We start from the raw sequence: 22,403 nt of genomic DNA, 5'->3' as shown, positions 1-22,403 counted from the left end.
GGGGGCCCAAGCGAGAGCATTTTTAATAGCTGTTTGTTTTGAAACAATGGCTAAGGGTGGTTGTTTATAGGAAATTAATTCACTAAAGGTTATAAATTTATTAATGCTTCAGTTTATAGTAGAGATAACTTAGGGCACTTCATTATTTAAAGTTCCAACAATTATGTGTAAATTCATATAAAAATTAAACCAGCCCATTTAAATTAAAAGTAACTAACCAACCAGAACAAGAAAGAAGAGAAAAAGAAAAAAAATATCCCACACATTTTACACATTTTGCAGTTCCCCAATGTACGAAAAAGCAGAAAGGTCCAGGATCTTGCACAGGATCTAACGCAGTTGCACAATCTCAAAGAGAACATTTGTTCAGCACTGGGAGAAAGCTATATCTTTAAAATAAGAAATATCTCCTTTTTACTTTCAGCTTATTTTTGAATAAACTAAAACTCCTGTAGCAAGTCATGAAACTGAAATGCAAACCTCCTCCATTTTAATGAAATATTTTGACGATTTCTTGGCCTTTGTCCTCTACCTTCCCAATTGTAAGATGCTCTTTATTTAATGAAATTAAACTCAAATTACTCTATGGCAAAACTAGTGGATTCTGGTAGGGTATGTAAAAAAAAGAAATGGGGAAGCAGCAAAGCAGAATATGAGGAAAAAAAGTTTCCAAAAATATGGGCCTTTCTCAAGGTTGACGAGATGTTTTTCCAGCTGTCATCACTGGCTTTTCCTTACTCCTTCAGCCATCACAGACACAAAGGGCTGATGCCTTCCCACTGAAATCCAGAAAGATTTACTCCCTCTGCAGAAGGAGCAGCACCGCGTTCACCAATGTACCAACACAATCAGTAACACAAAGCAAACAGTAAACTGCAGTCAAGGTGGGTTTTATTCAAGGGAAAGATAATTAATTTCAGTAGGTAAAGAATCTGGAAAGATGGAAAATTTTTAGTACTTTACTAACAGTATCTTTGTTTACACACTGTTTACTGAAGCTTTTGACTTTGATTAGTTAGTATGACAAATTAATTATGCTCTTCAGGATAACTTCCTGCTAGACAAAGTATGCGTGGTCTGAAATTTAACTGAGATCTGTTATTGTAAACGATTAACTACTAAAATTATATTTTTGTGTTGTTAAAAAAAACCACCCAGAAAAGATGCTAAGGTATGCAAAACATACAGTACGAAACAAAGAGCCCTGCAGGGCACCTTTTGTTAACAACCTTTTATTGTTATTATATTGACAATTTAATCTACCCTTTGTTTTAGGTGTTGCTGTCTGTCAGCAATTACAGACAAACAACATGCAATTTTTTGAAATAAAAATATACCCACAATATTCTCATGTTATCTAGCCTAAAAAGATATTTTGAAGTTGAATGTCTTAAGACAGCTGTCAGCAAATTCTAAGTTTACAACACTAATGATTTTTTTTAAAGTAGAAAAGCACATGAGAAACAAAAGAAATGTTCCTTACATCTAAATGGAGGTTTAATACAAGGACTAATTAATCATATGTACATTCATACTTACAGCTGTGCTAAGCACATCCTGAAACATTAGTTTTAAATAAGATTTGATTTTTTTTGTAAAATGGCTCTGTTCTGATAGTGGCCATGGGGTATAAGAATCTGAAGGGGACAGAATGGGATAGGGGACAAAGTCTAGCAGCATTTAAATAATTCCTGCTCCACCTTTATATCCAGTGTTTGCAAAAGACAGGGTCTTATCATTTTTTCTGTTAGCTCTAAATAACTGAATTTGGATGTAATGAGCTATTTTTTTTCCCTCTTTTAAAGCATCACCCATTAGAAAGTGACTCAGCATCAGTACAGCCACTTTCTAGTCCCATGCAGCACTTTGAATCTCAAACTGTTTCACTGTTTCACTGGAACATTCCTTACTCTGTTGCTGTTTGTTTGCCTGTTTGTACCAGCAGAACTGTTTGACAGGGTGGAGAGTTTTGCTAAGTTCTATTTGCAGAATTCTGTTGATGCCCAAGACACAGCAAAGTCATGTCATCAAGCACTATCATGAAATCAAAAGGAACCAATGTTTTTTAATCAGATGCTCAATGGATGACAACTGCTACATCCTCCTGAAAACAAGAATAATAATCTTATCCAAAGTGCCCCCAGGGAAAGTATTCTCAATTCCCATTGTTAAACAATTCCATTAACACCAGTGGAACAGTTTCACTGTGTTAATGCTAACAGTTAGATGCGAAATCCACGGCCCTAAATACAGATAGTTTCCAAACTGATTTTCACTTGGCACAAATCAGTTTCAGAATGGCTTCTTCACACGGATCTAAAAGCCAAAGAACGCTTGGCATGATCAGAATTACTTGCAGTCTTTGCCATGATAAAACTGAGTTCGTAGTTTTGTGTATTACTATGGGCTTTTGAGTCCAGAATGTGTAAATACTCAATATTTACAGGAAATATGGGAATATGAGAAATATGATGAGTCAGGAGTTCAGCTAAGTACATCAGGAAATTGTAAGTCACAAATTTAAATATGCCATTACAGAGAAATACAATTTTTAAAAAGTACTCCAGCATTCCAGGAAGGGAAATAATTTAATTGCTTTAATCATCACATTTATTTTACAAAACTGAATTGATTTTTGGAATCTGGCCATGACAAAGCCTATGAACTTTGCTGTGAGCACAAGGAGCTGAAGCAGTCATTTTCTGACCTCCATGGAACTATGTAAGCTTTCAGAATGCACATCTCGCACAAAACCACTGGCTGGGGCTGCATCTTCTCCATGTGGCATGTCTTTATCCGATGGATTCTTTAAAGCTTCCCCAAAAAGACTTGAGTGTGAGTCAAACTGACCACAGTTTGGGCTATGATTTTGCCAGGCCTCTGCACCCTGAAGCAAGGATGCAAGACAGTGAATTTCTACCTTGATAATCTGAAATGTATCCCTCTGCTGTATGAATGATAGTCCGCAGAGTGCATGTTGATCTAATTGCAATACTTGGAACTTAAGTCTTGGAGCGGCTGTCACAATTATCTGATTATGTGCCACATTTTAACTTTCAGTATTTTTTACTGCTTACTTGATCACATAATGCGTATTATCTGACAGCTACACTCATCCTACTTTTAGAGTGGACCTAGAGTGAGGACTAGGCTAGTTGCAAGTGATAAAGATAGAAAAAGATGGGTTTGCTAATAACAAATGTATTTATACTGTGGAAGAGGAAGGAAGGGAAAGCACTTAAGCAGAAAGAGGGCAATGACAGAACAAGCAACCACACCAGTGATTCCGCTCTGTTGAAAAATCTTCCATCGGGGCCTGAGTGGAGGCAGAGGTGTCTCCTGCTCAGCAAAAATTCTGAAAAACAGAGAGAAAGTGCTAAAAGAGGACTTGCTGCAACATCCCTTCTACACTGGCCCTGTGCCTTAACTGAGATTGCACCTGTCTGTTTCAAAGAAAAGAACTTTTGAAACCTGCTAAGGAAAATTTTTATCTAAGAATTAGAGCTTTTTAGTTTTTGGCATAGAATGTGATTTTCTTAAAGTATTTTCATATGGAAGTACTGTTATTACTGAAACATTGCAGACACTGCACTTTAAGAAATTTTATTAAAGCTACACACTGGTTAAATTATTTTTAGTAATTGTTCGTGATATACCTCTTGCTCACTAACAGGGATAGAATAAAATGCACTTTCTAAAAGAGGTGAGGATGGGTTGCCATATCCATCCAATTATGAGGGTTATATTTAGGGATCTAGCAATTATGTAGGAATAAAAACAACCTTTTTTTTCTAACAGGCTATCAGCTATTGAATTGCAAGTAGATACCAAATATAACTCAAAAAGCTTAAACAGGCTGAGGAACTGAAAAGATATGCTATAAAACAATCAAGTACTACAGCAGTTCAAACAATTTAAAGCCAAATCAAAGGTGAAACGCAAGTCTGTGAGCCCAATCCAAACTCCACTGTAGCTCATGGATGAACCTTTCCTCTCTTCAATATAACTGTGTTTCAGCCAGATTGCTCTAGGAATCATTTTTTACACCCCAGGACCTGAAATGCTTCCACACTAGAACTTACCAGGGGAATGGTGTTTGGGCAGGGGTGATAGGAGCTCCCTCCCTCCCTTGCCTCTATTGCTGGCTCAAGCATTTGGTCACACATGTGAATGTGGATGTGCACATATGTGTCCTACTTCATAGGAGAGGAAAGCTGCCACGCTACACTCACAATCCCTCCCTGCCAACCCTTCTCTTACTCCTGCAAATACAAGTAAGAAACAGCACATGGTTTTTGTTTGATCTGTAGGAGTTTCCATCAGAAAAGAATTAATAGGATGAGACCACTCTATGTGACTTGAACAAGACAAATAACAAACCTAATCTTCATGTTGAAGTGAATCACAATTATAGCAATATTTCAAATGTGAGATCTCAGAGCTCCATAATCTTGATTTTGTCTCCTTTGACCATTTTTCCTTCTGAGAAGAAAAGTGAGATGAGCAATGATTTGTCTCACTATTCTTCCTATCACAAATAGGGTGGGGGGAAATGTATGATACAGCCTTTCCAAATATAGAGTGTCATAGGCAAGATATGAATTTGTTCCTTGATAGCTGAGACAGATGGGAGACTGTCACACGGACTCCCTCACATATGGATACATTCCCCCTGCTCATATATAACTGATGTCATGCAAAGCATCTACCTCTCATGCAGTGCATTACTAGTCCATGAATAACATGCTCCACGTGGCCACATGGGTGACCTGTGGACTGACTGCATTTCCTAAGAAAATGGCTAAGAAAAGCCCAGTAAAGGCTGAGACAGGCCATAACATTAGAGCAGTGAATGCTGCCTTGGAAGCTAATCACCCCACAGCAGGCTTAGAGCCCCAGGTCTGCCTAGCCCTTTCCCTCTTGCTTCTGCACACATTGGCAATGTTTTTGGCTACTGCTGTGTTGGAGTGTGGGAAGAAGGGAAGAAGGAAAAAGTCAGATGTGTTCTGCCAGGGACTGGAGTGATTGCTTGGACCCAAAATCAGTGAGGAGGCAGGAGTTTCTTAGAGGGGGACTGAGTAATGCTTCCAGCTCAAAACAGTGCTCGCTGGGGAGAGTAGATGGATGAGAGAGCTCTGAATTACTGACATTGTGGTCTTCATGCACCGAGGAGTCGGGGGAAGGCATCAGAGAATGAGGTCCCAAAAATGTGTCTGACTCATGTGGTTGTCAAGCTCCAACCATTCTGGTGAGTCTTGATCGCTGTTACTTTTCCATACCAGATGCTGTAAAAGCACTTTGCTGTCAAAATGGGAAAGTATTCCTTGGGACATGAAACAGAGAGTTGGTACAGGATTTGTACAGGATTGAAAAAAAAAACCACCACTTTTGTGTGAATATTTCAGATAATACATTATTTTCAAATATATACAATATTTTCAAATATAGTATACAATGGTTAAATGAAAACTAAAAATAAGTGGAACCTTAAACAATTACCATTGTATGAAAGAAAGTCCAGTTGACTGAATTATGATTATTTATTTTCAACATTCTTTCATGTTAACCAATGTTAATCTTACAGCATAGTTTACCAATAATACCCACCACAGAAATTAAATAAATGCTATCAAAACATTTTGGTCATCTCTTGACAAATGGTCATCATACATCTTGACTGCCAATCTAAATGTAGCAATTACTGTTCATGGACAGTTTTAGCCTCTCAGAACATATTTAACAACGTCTGCCCAGTTTAGTAGTCAGATTACTCGATATAAAACCTCTGTGGAGGACCTTAGTGCATATTTTGTATTGAGACAAAAAGGAAATAGTAAGGAACTTATTTATTGTCTTGCTTATCCAAATTATTTACTTTGGTTATAGGATAAGAATAAAAGATTTACTGGGAGCAATAATATTGTCAAATATTTTAATGTTATTTTATACTATTTATACTCTTTATCAGGAAATCTGCCTCACCTTCTAGATGATTCCAGGTTTCCATTCAGTAGTCAGTATCTTATCGCAAGATGAATTACTTAAATATAAGACCAAACAAAGGGACTTAAAAGACCTCCAAAATAGGGAGAGAATAATGTATGTTTGTCTATATGCATATATATTATAGATATAATTATTTTGTTGTTTCATGTAGTTGTATTTGTGGGACTGTATCACAAAAACATTTACTCAAATTTAATGAAAGGTTGGTTTGGTTTGGGTTAGTATACAATTTAGGTTGACAAAGCTATAATGTCTAATTAGTTTTTCTCAGCGCAGCCTATAAGGAAAAGAATGGATGTTTTAAGAATCTGTCTTTTGAATCAAATGTATGAACTACTATTTGCATATATGGAAAGAACATAATTGTCCAGTATGTATTTATCATCTTGACTATGATAGCATAGAATATGGAAATATAACTTAGCAAACCAAACACTCCAATAGGTGCATAATAGAAAATCTTTTAAAGAAGCTGTGTTTTATTTCTGTGTGGGAAATGTGGCTATCTATCTCATAAGGAAGCTTCCTCTACTTTAAGGGTACAAAATACTGTCCAGTTAAGAATCCTACACAAATCCATGCTTAACACAATCCTCTATAAACATAATGTATGTACATGACTTAGTACTCTGTAGCAATTCTGAAGAATTACCTTGAATAAAAGCTTTTGAATCTCTATTACTAATTTGCTGAATCAAAATACTGTGATTACTAACATACATTTCTGAGCATGTGTAGTTTCGTTTTTTATTAAAGAAAGCTAGAGAGAGCTTATGGGAACACATACTAAAATAAGATTATTTAGTTTTCAAAGTCAAACACAGCATGCCTAGAGAATCACAAATTTACAATTCAGCATTACTTTATTTCTTCTCCATGTTGGTATGTGCTTTGTATTATTTCAGGCAAGAGTCCTATGTCAAAGACACATTATTACACCAATGAAGACTGATCATTGTGTACACGTACAATGAATGTCTAGCCAGGGACACCATGGAAATGGATTCCAGTCTGCTACTTGAATATTCAAACATTCAGCTTGTATATATTATTCTGTCACCCTGCCTGCAATCAATATTCAGTCCCACAATCCACTGTTATCTCTACACTCCCCCATTTTGATAATCTACCTCTGTATATCAATTTTCTCTTCCCCGGTTACAGAGATGTCAGCAGCTCTCTTCCTCTCTTACAGTAAACTCATTTTTTTTTTGTTGGTGTTCTGGTTTTCCCTAAAGCTAAAAGGTCACATGAAGAATTCTTTATGCCTTCCTCATTATAATCACCCATACCTCTGTCAGGAAAGTTTTGGGGACAAATAATATTGGAACAGTTTGCCAAGAGAGAGTACTTGGGTCTTGCCTCTATTAACCAAACTGCACACACAGCTCAGAGATGTCCTGATGATTTTATTCTAATTGCCTATGCTTGATTCTGCACAGGATGTGGTGGACCACTGCAGAAGACATTGTAATGAGGAGACAGTGACTTCAGGCACAAACTAGGCAGAGGTGAACCACAGGACTTGGTGGCCAAGACCTGTATGTTAACATGGGCGACAACTATATAACCTGAGCACATAGTGTGGCATTAGTGTGTGCTGCCTTTAACACCACTGCCTGTACATACTGCCTGGGAGAGCTCGCTCCGGTGCAGATGTGTAAGAGCATAATGCTCCCAGCAAACCTTGGTGTACCATCTAGAAAGCTCAATATTGCGCAGGTATGTTCACCTAGAAAAATGCTATAAATACTATCAAAACAGATGCCCTGTAACTATTTACTAAATTAGTGTTAAGTAATTTTTCATGAACTCTATCAACATTATTCTCTTTCCTTTATAGTTAATTTTTAATGTATATGTTTGCCTTTCCTCTGCCTTAAGAAGTCATTTCCTTTTAAAAAAATCCTTTAAAAAAGTGACCTTTTGTGTCAGTTGGACTTATTCCATATTCCAGGGAAATAAAAAAATGATTTGCAAAATAATCAGTCTTCTCATATTGTGCTTTTCTTTCTGCTTCCTCTAATATCCAACATTAAAAATAACTACCATCCTATGTTGCCCTATTTATTCAACATCACTATCTACTGCTATCGGTTTGTCGTCAGTGTTGTCTGAGATCTTTATTTGGCTTAATTTAACAACCTTTTTTTCTTGTGGCTTCTTACAATGCCAGTCTTCTCATGTCATATATAATTTGTCTCTCCTAAAACAGCCAAGTTATCAACATATCAAAAGAAAAAAAAATCAGCCTATTTCAATTCATGCTTTTAACTTTGCAATAGTGATGGTAACCACCAAGCACTGGAGACAGTTGTCTCTCTACTGCAGCTTCACCTGACTGCCAGGTAGTGTGGACATTTAACTCCCTGTGGGTAACTTTCTTTCATAACACACAAACACATCTGCACCATCCCATTAATTCCACCAAGGTTCCAGATACTTCTTTGATTTCTAAAAGCCATCTTGACAATACACTTCCTTCAAACTTTAAGAAAGTGCATCTGTATTTGCATTGTATCAATATTAATGTAATATTAATATGTTGCATTAATAACACAGCCCATAACAGCGTTACACAAAGGTGCCTCTGGATGATGGAATTAGCCATGAACAAAGCTGGAAATGACCAACATGGAGACCTTTTTTATATAAAAAAAAAGACAACCCCTCCCTGTAAAAAAGGTAGAAGGCACTTCCATGAACTCAGCGATGGACTAAACGGAGGGAAATAGCAAATGGACATTTTTAAGCTAGCTGAGCTGCTTGTGGAAGAATTATATTGTGAAGACATTCAAAAGGCCACCAGAATCCTCTGGAGCAACCAACAACCAGTTGCTGACAATGCTTACAGGGAATGATTTAAAACAGGAGTTGATAAGCTAAATCAAATCCTTTGCTAATTAGTTGCATTGGAGAGCTGAAAACATTTCCAAATGAGAAACACAAAGTAGTCGCATGATCAACTGTTATAAACAAGTGGATGGTGCCTTCATCCCCATGACAATCAATCTGTCTTTGGTATGTTTGTAGACATTTTCTGATTTTACAAAGTAAACCTGAAAATAAAAACGACATTCACAGAAAATGTCCAGTGTGTATCTAAAATTTTCATTTCATCAACCACTTTAAAATATGCATCACATATCTATATTTTTAGTAATTAAAATACAGTGCACTGTATTACACTATCTCTGCTAAACAGGTGTGCCACTAGGAAATGTCCCTAATAAATGGATTCTGGCATACCGGTATCTATGTAGGACATACTTTAAGAATGCTTCATTTAGGACATTTCAGAAATGAGGCTGCTCACATCATACTGCTTAAGCAACAATAAATGAAATACAAATACTCCACATAATCATGCATAACATTATCAATACTTCAACACCCCCTCTATTTTTCCTACATATTAGGAAAAAAAACCTCTACTTTTATTGATGTCTAATGTGCACTATCTAAATAGTGTCTCTACAGAATGTAGACTGTTGCCCAGGGTTATTTTATTCCACTGCTTAAAGCTAAAAATAAAAGCATTTATGTCACACTTTAAGTTTTGAAATCCCCATTAAGCACACTCTTCAGTATGAGAATCATGCATGAAAAGAACCATCACTTTTTACTTTATCTCCATTTTAAACTTTTGGTAGGATGTATTAATTTGAATATTATTTGAAAGAAAATACGTATTTATAACACTTCAGACTGCAAGAAGTTCAAAACATCTCCTGCAATAATAATTAAGTACTTTTAACATTATTTTATCATTCCCCCTGTCTGGCATGTAAATTTGAAAACTCCCTATCATGTCACCTTGGTTTTAATCCTTTTTTTCCCATTCTTCCAGTTTTTTTGTGTAATTAAGTTTTTTATTGACTCTTAATTAATCTCCTTTCCAGACAAGGCTATTCCTTAGACAAGGATAAAAAAAAAAATCAATGATGTTCTAGACTGAGCTTTTCACTGACTTAACCAGAGGACACTGTAATCATTGCCAGCCCACTTGGTACTAAACTGGTCATTTTTATATATATCTGCTTTACCTTTTTGGCCATCCCGGCACACTTGCGACAGAATCCTCCTCTGCACATCCCACAATGATGACAAGGAACTGGTTGACCCTCCCCACGCCCTACCCCCATAAGTCATACTTTCCAATCATATTATTTTTATCGCCTAGCCTTCTAAGTTCCCTTTTCCATGCTAGCATTTGTCAAATTATTCACTTCATCTTTAAATTTTGTCATGTCACATATATATGATGCATACAAAGAATGAATACTACTTCTAACAGTAAATGATGGGACTCCCCTGTCTTATCAACATCACAGAGAACTATTATTTTATTTATACCTTTCATTGCACATTTCTGAGATGATCCCTAAATATCCAGCACACTCCATGGGGCTTACTAGTTTTCTTAATTGCCCTCAGTAAAGAACTTTGTCAAAAGCCTTCTGAAAGCCCAAAAAATTAGATCAAGCATTTCTTCCTCATCCATTATTCCGACAACATGTTCAAAGAGTTTTAACAGATCAGAGAAGGTTTTCTTTCAGCAAAGCTACCCTGGCTGCTTTTAGCAGAATTTAATCTACAGTTTTGCTCATAATTTTACTATTGATGATGTATTCGATCCATTTAGCTAATACTGAACTCAGACTTTCAGGTCGGTAGGATAATTCTACTTTGTTGAAAAAAAAGCAACAAAAGCAAAACAATACTAAATTTTAACATTCAGTTTTTGAATAGGCAATTAAGTGCTAATAAAATTTGCATCAGCTCAGCGCCTTCAGTTCCTTATAAACTTGCCTGTGGTCAGTCAACCATCTCATTCTCCTTTCTTTTTAGTCTTTAAATGTCTCTTATTATTTCCTTTAATTGCCTTAATTTAATATAATATCTCATTTTAAATACTTTAAAATTATAGGTATCTCACTGTACTTTCCATAGCAGAACCCATGGAAACAAAACTTTCAACTTCTCTGTAACTATTCCTTCTAAATCTACTCTTTAAAAAACAGCAGGTCTGCTGATACTTTTGTGAGTTTTTCTGTTTCTGATGTGGTTGAAAAAAATCTTTGCAATTTCTTTCATCTTTGGCTATAAGGTCTTCAGACTGCTCTTAAGACTATATATTTTCCATCTTCCATTTTTCCTGCCACAGTTTGTGTTCTGTTTCAACAGTTACACTTAGCTTGAATTTACCTGGAAGAGGCTACATTCAGGGTCAAATAAACACTTACCCCTCACCATTTATTTGCATTGATTTTAAAATATTTTTCTTAACAATCTGTGGCTGACTCACCATTTGAAATTCTATTCATGTGTTGATTCAAAGAATTATTATAATTAATTTCAAGGTCACAATAGGACATCCACATATCTGTTTACCTTAATTAGAAGGACTGACAGTGGGACAGCCAAATATTATCACATATAGCAAATATTTTGCAACTCAGTTATACACAGTGTCAAATATATAATAAAAGAAACTATAAATCAATTTGTAAATTATATTTTTACACCAACTATTTTGATTAGGAATTGTTCAGTCACAGACAGCTTTTATAAGTTAAATATTTTGTTAGACCAAGTTTCATTTTTCAAACCATCTATTCTATATATTTATATCCCTTCCAGGAGATGTATTTTTGAATGTTCTATTAAAAATTAATTTACAATATTTTGATTTTACTATTTTCCTACCAGAATAAAATGATTCTAATGTTTCCTTTCTTCCAGAAAGCTCTGGCAGACTTTCCCCAGTCTGGGTAGGGTTTGTCCTGAAGCATCATATCTGTGACCTACAGGGAAAGAAGAAATAATATACAGGTAAACTGGTGTCACAAAAGAAAGTACTAACAAGGACATGTTATTTTACATATTACACACCAGCTTCAGTTCTGATAATTTTAAAAATCAGACAGCAGAAAAATAGTATCTCTAGGGTTAGCTGCAAATAAGTTAAAGAATATTGGTGTACATATTCTGCCTCTAGAAGTGCATGCAACACCTTGAGAAATGAGGAAACCTGTGGAGATACAAAGATAAGAAGATGAACTAGTCTAAAAGTTACAGCAACCTACAGTGCACAAGCTACATTCCCCTATGGCTACGAAGCTTTCTGGTCCAAGCTGGGAGAGCAGACCCACTTCCCTGAGAGCAGCATCAGCAGAATTGCCACTCTTGAAATCAGAACTGCAGTCAGGGAATGCATGCCCATGAATTAAGCACTATATGCCATTTAAAGCCTCCTCTTGCTTCCTGGTATCAGTAGGAAAAACACACTTGGGACTAGAGACCCAAAAAACCCTTAAAACTTGCACACAATATAAAAAGTATGAAATATTTATTCTCATTTTCATAATTCCTATCTAAAGAGACCATCTGTTTCTCTGTCCAGAGACTCATATGCATGCGCTACTTCTGGGTGGTACACAAAAGTATTAAAAATGACTTCTAGCTAAATGAGGGAGGTGAATACCTCTCAGGCATTTCCACCTTTGGGAAGATGTGTTTTCATATCTATTTACTTCAAGTTAACTGTAATAAGAAGCACTGAAAATTACATTACAGTAAATTCATCAATTCTGTCGTGCAAAAGATCTGTAAGAGTGGAAAACCTACCCATACGTAAAGATTAAGAAATAATTGGACAGATAAAGGAAACGGGGTTACCACCTGCTTCAAAATAGATAAGTAACAAAAATAATCTTTTTATTTGTCATTGGTATCTGTACACAGTGGAAAATTACTAACTGTTTTGATTAGTATGAAAATAACTCTCAATAAGATTTCAGAAGGAAATAACTTCAAATTGAAGTCAATATTTCTTGATTTTTTTTTTCATATATATATACAGAGGTTTTTAAATCCAGTTTACCATCCAGAGAGTGAGTTACCACTTTCAATCAAGGAAATTAACAGTGTTTATCAAAAAGAACACATGGCCTAGGATTGAATGAGAACTACATTTAAACTGTATTCAACTTCTAAATTTTGGTTCCAATTCCACTGGGATTAAAAGTGCTTAGCATATTAAACCAAAGGGCTGGGACCAATGTATAATGAGTATGTTAAATAAATAGAAAGAGGCATTCTAGGATTTTATGAATCCATTAAACCTAGCCTACAGAAAGAACACTTTGTATCCCAAAATACCATATTTACTAATTGTTTTATGTAGTAAATCTTTTCTCAGATCAGCATACTATTATAATTTTTATAAGATAACTATTATCTACACAGAATCACAGAATCATGGAATTAAGTTGTAAAAGACCTTTAAGATCATCTAGCACTGCCAAGTCCACCACTAAACCATGTCCCTAAGCCCACATCCACACCTCTTTTAAATACCTCCAGGGACGGTGACTCCACCACTTCCCAGGGCAGCCTCTGCCAATGCTTGGACAACCCTTTTGGTGAAGACATTTTTCCTAACATCCAACCTGAACCTCCCCAGGTGCAACTTGAGGCCATTGACTCTTGTACTATCACTTGTTACGTGGGAGAAGAGACCAACCCTCACCTCACTGCAACCTCCTTTCAGGTAGTTGTAGAGGGCTGTAAGGTCTCCCCTGAGCCTCCTTTTCTCCAGACTAAACAACCCCAGGTCCCTCAGCTGCTCCTCATGAGACTTGTGCTCCAGACCCTTCAGCAGCCTCATTGCCCGTCTCTGGACAAGCTCCAGCACCTCAATGTCTTTCTCATAGTGAGGGGCCCAAAACTGAACCCAGTATTGGAGGTGCGGCCTCATCAGTGCCGAGTACAGGGGGATCATCACTGCCCTTGTCCTGCTGGCCACACCCCTGTGATACAAGCCAGGATGCTGTTGGTCTACTTGGCCACCTGGGCACACTGCTTTCAGCCAGCTGTCAACCAAGAACCCCAGGTCCTTTTCCACCGGGCAGCTTTCCAGCCACTCTGCCCCAGGCTGTAGCATTGTGTGGGTTGTTGTGACCCAGGTGTAGGACCTGACGCTGCTTTGTTGAACCTCATACAACTGGCCTTGGCCCATCAATCCAGTGTGTCCAGATCCCTCTGCAGAGCCTTCGGGCCCTTAAGCATATCTACACTCCTGTCCAATTTTCTGGGTGTCATCTGCAAACTTACTGAGGGTGCACTTGATCCCCTTGTCCAGATCATCAATAAGGATATTAAACAGAACTGGCCCCACTGAGCCCTGGGGACACCATTTGCAACTGATTGCCAGCTGGATGTAACCCCATTCTTCAACACTCTTCAGGCCTAGCCATCCAGCCAGTTTTTCACCCAGTGAACAGTACACTCCTCCAAGCCATGGACTTCAAGCAGGACCTGCCTTTCACAAACTCAGTGCTGACTGAGCCTGGTTGCCTGGTTATCCTGTACATGCTGCATGATGGCACTCAAGATGACCTGCTCCACATCTTTCCCTGGCGCCGAGGTCAGATTGACAGGCCTGTTGCTCTCCAGATATTCCTCTGACCCTTCTTGTACATGGGCGTCACATTTGCTAACCCCAGTCAACTGGGACCTCCCCAGTTAGCTGGGACCACTGATAAATGATGGAAAGTGGCTCAGTGAGCACTTCTGCCAGCTCCCTCAGTGCCCTGGGGTGGATCCTATCTGGCCCCATAGACCTGTGTGTGTCTAAGTGATGTAGTAGGTTGCTGACCATCTCCCCTTGGATTATGGGAGCTTCATTCTGGTCCCGGTCCCTGTCCTCCAGCTGCCGGGGGTGTGTGCACCTGGAGAACAACTGATCATACTATTAAAGACTGAGGCAAAGAAGGCATTAAGTATCTCAGCATTTTCCTCATCCTTTGTCACTATGTTTCCCCCTGCATCTGAAAAAGGAGGGAGATTCTCCTTAACTCTCCTTTTCTTGCTGATGTACTTACAGAAACATTTTTTACTCTCTTTTACAGCAGGAGCCAGATTAAGTTCTAGTTGGGCTTTGACCCTTCTCATTTTCTTTCTTCGTAACCTCATGACATCCTTGTAGCTCTCCTGAGTGGTCTGCCTTCTTCCAAAAACTCTCCATTTTTACCCTGAGTTCCAGCCAAAGCTTTATGGTCAGCCAGGCCAGTCTTCTTCCCCACTGGCTCACCTTTCAGCACATGCAGACAGACTGTTCCTATGTCTCTAAGATTTCGTTCCTGAAGAATGTCCAGCCTTCCTGGACTCCTTTGCCCTTCAGGACTGCCTCCCAAGGGACTCTGTCAACCAGTCTCCTGAACAGGACAAAGTCTGCCCTCCAGAAGTACAAGGAGGTCATTCTGCTGACCCCACTCCTTCTCTGAGAATCAAAAACTCTATCATTTTGTGATCACTGTGACCCAGATGGCCCCAGCTATCACATCACCCACAAGTCCTTCTCAGTTTGCAAACAACAGGTCCAGCAGGGCCCTTCCCTAGCTGGCTCCCTCAACAGCGGTGTCAGGCAGTTGCCTCCCACACACTCCAAGAACCTCCTAGACGGTTTCCTCCCTGATCTATTGTATTTCCAGAAGACATCTGGTAAGTTGAAGTCCTCCACAAGAACAAGGGCTACCAGTTTTGAGACTTCTCCTAGCTTCTTGTAGAATAAATATTTCATCTGCCTCTTCTTCCTGGTTGGAAGTCTGTAACAAACTCCCATCAGGAGATCTGCCTTGTTGGCCTTCCCCCTGATTCTTACCCATAAACACTGAACCTATCGTCACCATCACTAAGCTCTAGACATCCAAACCATGCTCTAACATATAGGGCTACCCCACCACCTCAATATATTTCAATAAATATTTAATGTTGAACAAGACCTTTGTAAAGATTTAATCATCTACTTCAGTAATACCTTTTTCACTTAGGAAGAATCTACATAGTAATGAATATTTTCAAAGAAGAACAGATATTTCATGAAGTTTTATTCAATTTTCAAAATATTTTCTCCAGATGCTTTCTGGGAAAAAATATGTTTGTAGAAGGATGCAATCTGCTGCTCTATGACCAATTATTAGAGTACCATGCTTCATAAGAATGACATTCAAGAAGGAGACATTTTCTGAGGAAAATGGCAAGACGAGTCACAAAATGTTCTTTCTGATATCAGACAGTTGGTCTTTCATCTCCCAGCTTTGGCATTTATTTAAAGTCATATCACCAGATCAATGTCAGGTCTGTTACAGCTAAATTGGCTGAAGCAGAGACAGTCATTAAAGGGATGCATTTCATAAAGAGAAATCCAATTACCTTTTGCATTAGAGAAATCAAATTCATTTTCTGGTTTGGTCAAGGACAGCCACTGTGGAAAACAGCTCAGAGGAGAAGAGCACTCAACACTGTCATAGTGCAAATAAGTTTTAGATAGAAACATCAAAAAGTCATTGCTGCTGTTAGACTAGTGTTTTTAGAAAAAGAAAAAAAACCCAAAATTTAATTTAATTTTCACAACTTAGTATAAAGAGATGCATAAGTGTGTGCTGGTTTTCTCTGTTTGTATTTCACAATGCAATTGCTGGCCAGCAAACATTTCTTTCTTTTTTACTGGGCTATATTTAAAAACACTGCTGATCCTCAGGACTAAAAAACTAACTGATTCCTTCAGTAATTCTCTGTATGCATGCATCTTAAAGATTCAAGATAAAATAGAAAAAGCCACATACCATGTAATTAAGTAATGTACTTTTTTCTTGAACTAAGAAATGCAATAAATTTTAATTAATTAATCATACTGCTTCAATTCAGAAAGGAATGGCCCCTACATATAATGACTGTTCAGTCTTTCATTTTATTTAGTATCTCACAAGACAAATGATTGCACTGTATTAAAGTGCAGATACAAAATGGCATAATACATATTGTCTGACTTTTTAAGTTACACAAATGCCACAGTAAAATATTTTAATTAAAAATTAGTATGTCTTGTATATATTATGGAATCTTAAATTTCACTTTGCTCTATAAAATATGACTATTAACTGTTCATATTATTCGCTTCGCATTAACTGTGAAGATAACTTATAATGCTTTTAAAAAGGAATACTACTATCTTAAAATTATTAGCAAAATGTTATGGTTCCCATTTTTTGTTACAGAAAATTGAATTGTTCCTTTTGATGTGATATACTACAATAATTTGAAAAATGATGTAACACATAGAAGAAAGAACCCTGGATACAAAGTCATATTCAGAGGAAGTAACTTACACAGACAATAAGTGCAGAAAGCAAAATGACAAAAATTTCAAAAAAAAACCCAACAAAGCAGTACTATACCTAAGATACCTGAGATATACTACGTGAAGCAGTAAGACACCTTAAGGATCATTTATTCCTTCCATGTAGTTGCTCTTTGAGCATATTGCTCAGGATGCTCTGCACATACTTTAGATCTCTCCTCCCTAGGCAGTCATGTCAAGTGATGCTACATTGTACATCACAAGATCCCTCCCAGCAGAGGTAGCATCTGCAGCAGGAGTTTCAGGTAAGGTCTAAGTATCTTTTCTATTAGTAAGCTAACTGAAAGTGAAACTTCCTCTAAAAAAAAAGAAGAAAACGACCTAATATTTTGGCTATGCCTTCAAAGTATCTTCCGAACTCTTCACTAGCAGGAAATATGCTGTCATCTTCAGTGCACAAACAGATCATTCCTGGAAAGCTAATGCAGCATGGGCTGTTGGTCAAGCTGTTTTCATCTGTCAGATTCAATTGCCAAATTTTAGAAACCTGGAAGTATAAAAGTACACCAAATAGTTTCATAGTAGTCCTTCTCCACATAACTGCAGAAACTTTATATTGAAAGAGAAATGGACTCTGGACAAGCTCTCTAGGTTGTGACATTTTTCATGCTGTAACATTCATTAAGCAGAGAAAAATCCTCAGTGGAGGATTTTCATTGCTTTATTCACACTTGACTAAATTGTCAAAACAGGGTAAGAGCAGCCCTCCAGAATTTAACAGAATGTAGAAGAAGCCACAATCCACAAGAGAAACCTGGAAATACAAACCAAATGGTGAACTCTGAAATAATTTTTATTATTTTCACACAGTAATTAGCAGTGCAAGGTCTAATGGACAGTAGGACTCCAAAATCTTATATTAGTAAAAAAGTTGTTCATACACAACTACTCAGCCAGGAAGACAAGACATCATGGTGTTATTGCTGGACAATGGAGTAGCCAAAATAGCTCTGCATTTGGCAAAATACATATATCTACCACTATCAAGTACATGACTCAAGTATTATAAGTGTTATTTTTTTTTATTTTTATCATTTTACAATTTGAAAATATCTTATTTTAAATCATACACCTCTTCATAAGTAGCGCTAAATTAATTTAATTTGAAACTCAGCCTTTAAATAGTTCATAAGTAGCACTTTCCCACTCTCTCCAAACTATACAAGAAATGTTATTTTCAGTCATGCAACTGAGGAATTTAATTGATAAGAATGAGTATCATAAATTCTAAATGTTTTCAGAAATTGTAAGGATGCCATATGTCAGGGCAGGTCTGAGGGCACTTTCCCAGGGCAGGTGCATGCACATTGCTTGGTTTCATGCAGCAGAACATTCCTCATCTAAAGAATCCATTGATACCTTTTGCAAAGACTCAACATCACTTATGTGTTTCTGAAAAGTAGGTTTGTTTTTTTTTTTTTTTTTCTAGACAGTGAGGCTAAATCAGGTTAAAGTAATTATATTTCCTGAAGTCAGAGAGTGAAGTCAATGAGAGCTAACATGTACCACTGAGTGCATACACTCCCTTTGCTTTGCTGTTATGTGCTTTTAGGTAAGAGCTATATATAGGCATCCCACTAACTACACATCAATTCTTTATTACCTCTCAGTCTTCAAGTACTATACTACATCATGGTACTCCTATATCAAACCAGGGAAACATTTAGTATTCAGTTATTAAAGGCTTCTATCCAGCATTTTTGTCTTCATCTTCTTGGAGATATTTAAAAACTGCACAGCTGTTCACTTGATGTATGAAAGTAACCTATATGGAAAATGCTTCTGTACTTTTCATTTGGATGTTAGAGGGAAAACTGTCTTCTGTGGATCATACATCAGCACTTCCATGGCTTACACAATGATAATATGAAATGTTCCATTAATTATGAAATTGTTTCACAGTTGAGCAGAAGTGTTAAAAACTTCGTTACACATCTTTCAGAAAAAAAACCTCTTGATTTTTTTTAATCCACTCTGCTGTATTTCGGAATATACAAAAAGTGTAAATGTTTGAAAATATATGTAAAAAATATTTGTACTTCGACTTACTGATCTATAAAGGGGATGGTATTTTTCAGGCTAAATATTAATAGTCAGCTGTACATACACTGCTACATTTTAAAGTTGTTTTATCTGTTTTCAATGTTTTCGAATATTCCTAATGTGGTTTCATTCCTACCCTGAAAACAATCAAGCTTGTGTTAGGTTATTTGTCCTTCAATTTAATCATAAGGCATTCTTTTTATATTTGCATTTTCAAAGAAACAGGAATCACAGAGACAAAATATGCCCCCTTCAATCTGCTCTTTGGGTTTTTCTTTTTAATCAGAGCAGCACATTGTTCTTGTCTTACCAATACACGTTTCAACAATAGGTAAATCCTGAAAAACAATATTAAACTGCTGTCACAATTCACTGTTCAATATGAACAATACATATTATGGCTCACTTTTGTTGCTTCTGCAACAGCTTCTAGTATTACTTTGTGCATTTGCAGATTTCCCACCAATAAAATGTTTCCAGAGTGTTGCTTTTACAACCTTTTATTCTCCTGATCCATAGCATTTGCACGTGCACTGTATTTCCACCAAAACCAGTTACAGAACTCATATATAAACACTCAGGAGGCTTATATTAATTATTGCCATCTTTACTGATCCATGCAAATTTATTTTTTCACCCATTGAGGAAACAGAAAGCCTCTTATTTTTTAACTAGCAGGTCTTGATTTGTTTTTTTAAATATTATCATAGCAGTTTCTGCCATAGTCACAATCTGTGCTGGGATAACAATTCAACAAGACAAGAACAACTAAAAATATATACACTTTAGGCTCAGCTTTAGAAAAGTCACCCCTGCCAGCACTTACTTTCAATTTCCAAATGGAGTTAGGACAGAATGCTCCATAAAGCTAGTTTCTAGACCACGATCAAGTTGTAGTGAAAAACTTCTTTAGATACCAAAAAGTGAGTTAGGGAGAGAGATGGTATGCAATTACTTTAGGTCTATTCAAATTATTGTAGAAATTATACCAGCAGAAGTAATACCTGAAGAATTTTTTTTTTTTTAAAGTAAAATAAGTCTAAAATGAACAAAAATAAGTATAATTTTCTTTTAACTGGAAATTAATTGACACTTCATAAATATAAATATTTAGGAACTATTGAACAAATTAAGTAGGACTTCTGCAAAAAATATTCTAAGCTATGCCATCTCATTTCCTACCATGTTTCAAGCCCCTACTGTGCACACAGCTCACTATATATACGCAAAAAAAACCCGAAAATACTGGCTGCCATGTGGCAAGCACTTGCTATTTATATAACCATTGACACTATGTACATAACCATTGACACCATGTTTCAGAAGAATTTTTTTTTCTTGTTTTACTGCGTCCTTATTATTGTTACAGTGCAGTAGCAGAGGTCTGAGTAATATCATGTATTCCAGACAAATTTTGAGACATAAAGCCACACTATGACTTTTATTTAAGGCATTCAAATCCATTCCATTTTAGGCTGACACGGCAGCAGATCTTGCTTTACTCATTTAGGGAGCTTGGTGGTTTTGGTAAAAGGCCAGAGACAGAAGTCATGCCACGTTTGGTGCACATCTGCCATACGCATCTAGACCAATGTAGATTCTTTTTATAGTCAGTGAAAAGGAAAAGGCATTTCTCAGGTGCACTTCATTTCAAAATAGCTTCTATCGTAAAGATTTACCTATTTCTCTCCACTCTAAAACAGGACCTGCTCAGATGCTCACACTGCCAACAATGGAAGTCTGGTAACATGAATTTCAACCTAGTTTCCTACATATCTTAGTGTTTCTCATCAAAAAGTCATTAACTCGGTTAATTAAATACGTGATGGCTCATAAGGAATGAGGGTCTGTCATAGGTAAAGGGCCATATTCACACATCCTATGCCTAAAAATTTGGCTTTTTCCCTCAGTAGGATGTTTCAGGAAAACCTAGAGAATCCAAGTTCCTTGGGTAAGTCCTGGAGGAGAGCAAGCAAAGGACTGTAGAGAATGGACAAGTCATATCACAAAAGGGTTATCCAGCCTGGTGAGCAGCATCAGCCAATGCAAATAACAGATACAGAGGTACTTGTCTAGGTGCTTGACTCAGGTTTCCACAGGATGTGTTTCTCTGTTTTGGGGATTAAAAATGCAGAGCTTTCCAGGGTATGATGCTAAAGATGCATTTTTTCACTTTTGCACAGAAGATGATTGCTTAAAGCAATCAAATGGGAGTGCCCATTTTTAGTCTCAGATCTACCAGTGCTTTCAGTTTAAATGCTGTTACAGGCTTTATCCATTGACTTTAATGGAAAAGACACACCAAGTGCCTAGGCTAAGAATCAGCCTTCAGCTCCTCCCCCCACCCTCCCGACCCCATCTCCTGTATCTACAGCATCAGACTCTTCATCCTTCCTTTCAGTCTATGAATCTTGCACACCTAGCTACAATGCAAAGCACTGAAGAAAGAATTGAGCCAACATGTGATCAGCATATAGGTAGCATTCACTACCTTGATGGAAAGAACAGAAGGTTCAAAATGTGTTCATGCTGAAAGGGAAATTTTATGCAAAATGCAAGTAGTAGTTTTCAAGTTAGAATGTGATCCATAATATCTTGGAATATTGCAGGAATTAATGCATTTCCCCATTTACCTCCAAACTACAGCAGCAAACAGGTTCCAGGCTACCAGCTGTATAGTCGCATCATATAAAACACAGGACTCTTTGAGCATATATGAAACCATACACCAAATGGTGGCACACAGTAATTAAGGTGTGACTCATTCGTCAAGACTGTATTAACCTAATAAAAATTTTCATGTCTGAATGTGCCTGCAAGTCACAGACAACAAGTTCAACTGCCTGATCTCATAAAAGACATAGAGCTCAGGAAGGTCATTATCAGCATCAATGAAAACCTCAGAAAAAATCTGGTTTGATTTGGCTTAATACAACATAGATGCTGTGCGGTTTTGGCTAGATTGCCAACAGTTCTGGGTATATCAACAAGGAGTACTTAGGTCTCTAAAGAGAGTTCTGGGTTTTGCAAACAGGAAGCTTATGCTGCGGAGCATGCTACCAGCTTAGGCATGTATTTAAGGAAGTCAAACGTCAATTCCCGTTTTTTGGGGGAATTGACTTACATGGGGGAGTCCCATGTAAGACAT

General features: G+C 37.2%; 1 protein-coding gene and 1 long non-coding RNA gene across 6 annotated transcripts in view; one reads left to right on the top strand and one right to left on the bottom strand.

Annotated features, from left to right (window-relative positions):
* LOC308065402 overlaps positions 1-22,403 on the top strand; it is a 220,065-nt gene that overhangs the window by 23,582 nt on the left and 174,080 nt on the right. The window lies entirely within an intron of this gene.
* The window catches only part of TMEM117 (transmembrane protein 117), a 234,682-nt gene that overhangs the window by 67,990 nt on the left and 144,289 nt on the right, over positions 1-22,403 (bottom strand). For all 5 annotated transcript variants that reach the window (XM_080391332.1, XM_080391331.1, XM_080391330.1 and 2 more), the window contains one exon: positions 11,716-11,813. In XM_080391332.1, coding sequence (XP_080247458.1) covers positions 11,716-11,813 — 98 coding nt within the window. The remainder of the gene's footprint in view (positions 1-11,715; positions 11,814-22,403) is intronic.

The sequence above is a fragment of the Falco punctatus genome (assembly GCF_963210335.1).
Source record: "Falco punctatus genome assembly, chromosome: 6".
Lineage (NCBI taxonomy): Eukaryota > Metazoa > Chordata > Aves > Falconiformes > Falconidae > Falco > Falco punctatus.
Note: the sequence above shows the minus strand (reverse complement) of the source record. Positions and strands in the feature narration are given on the sequence as shown.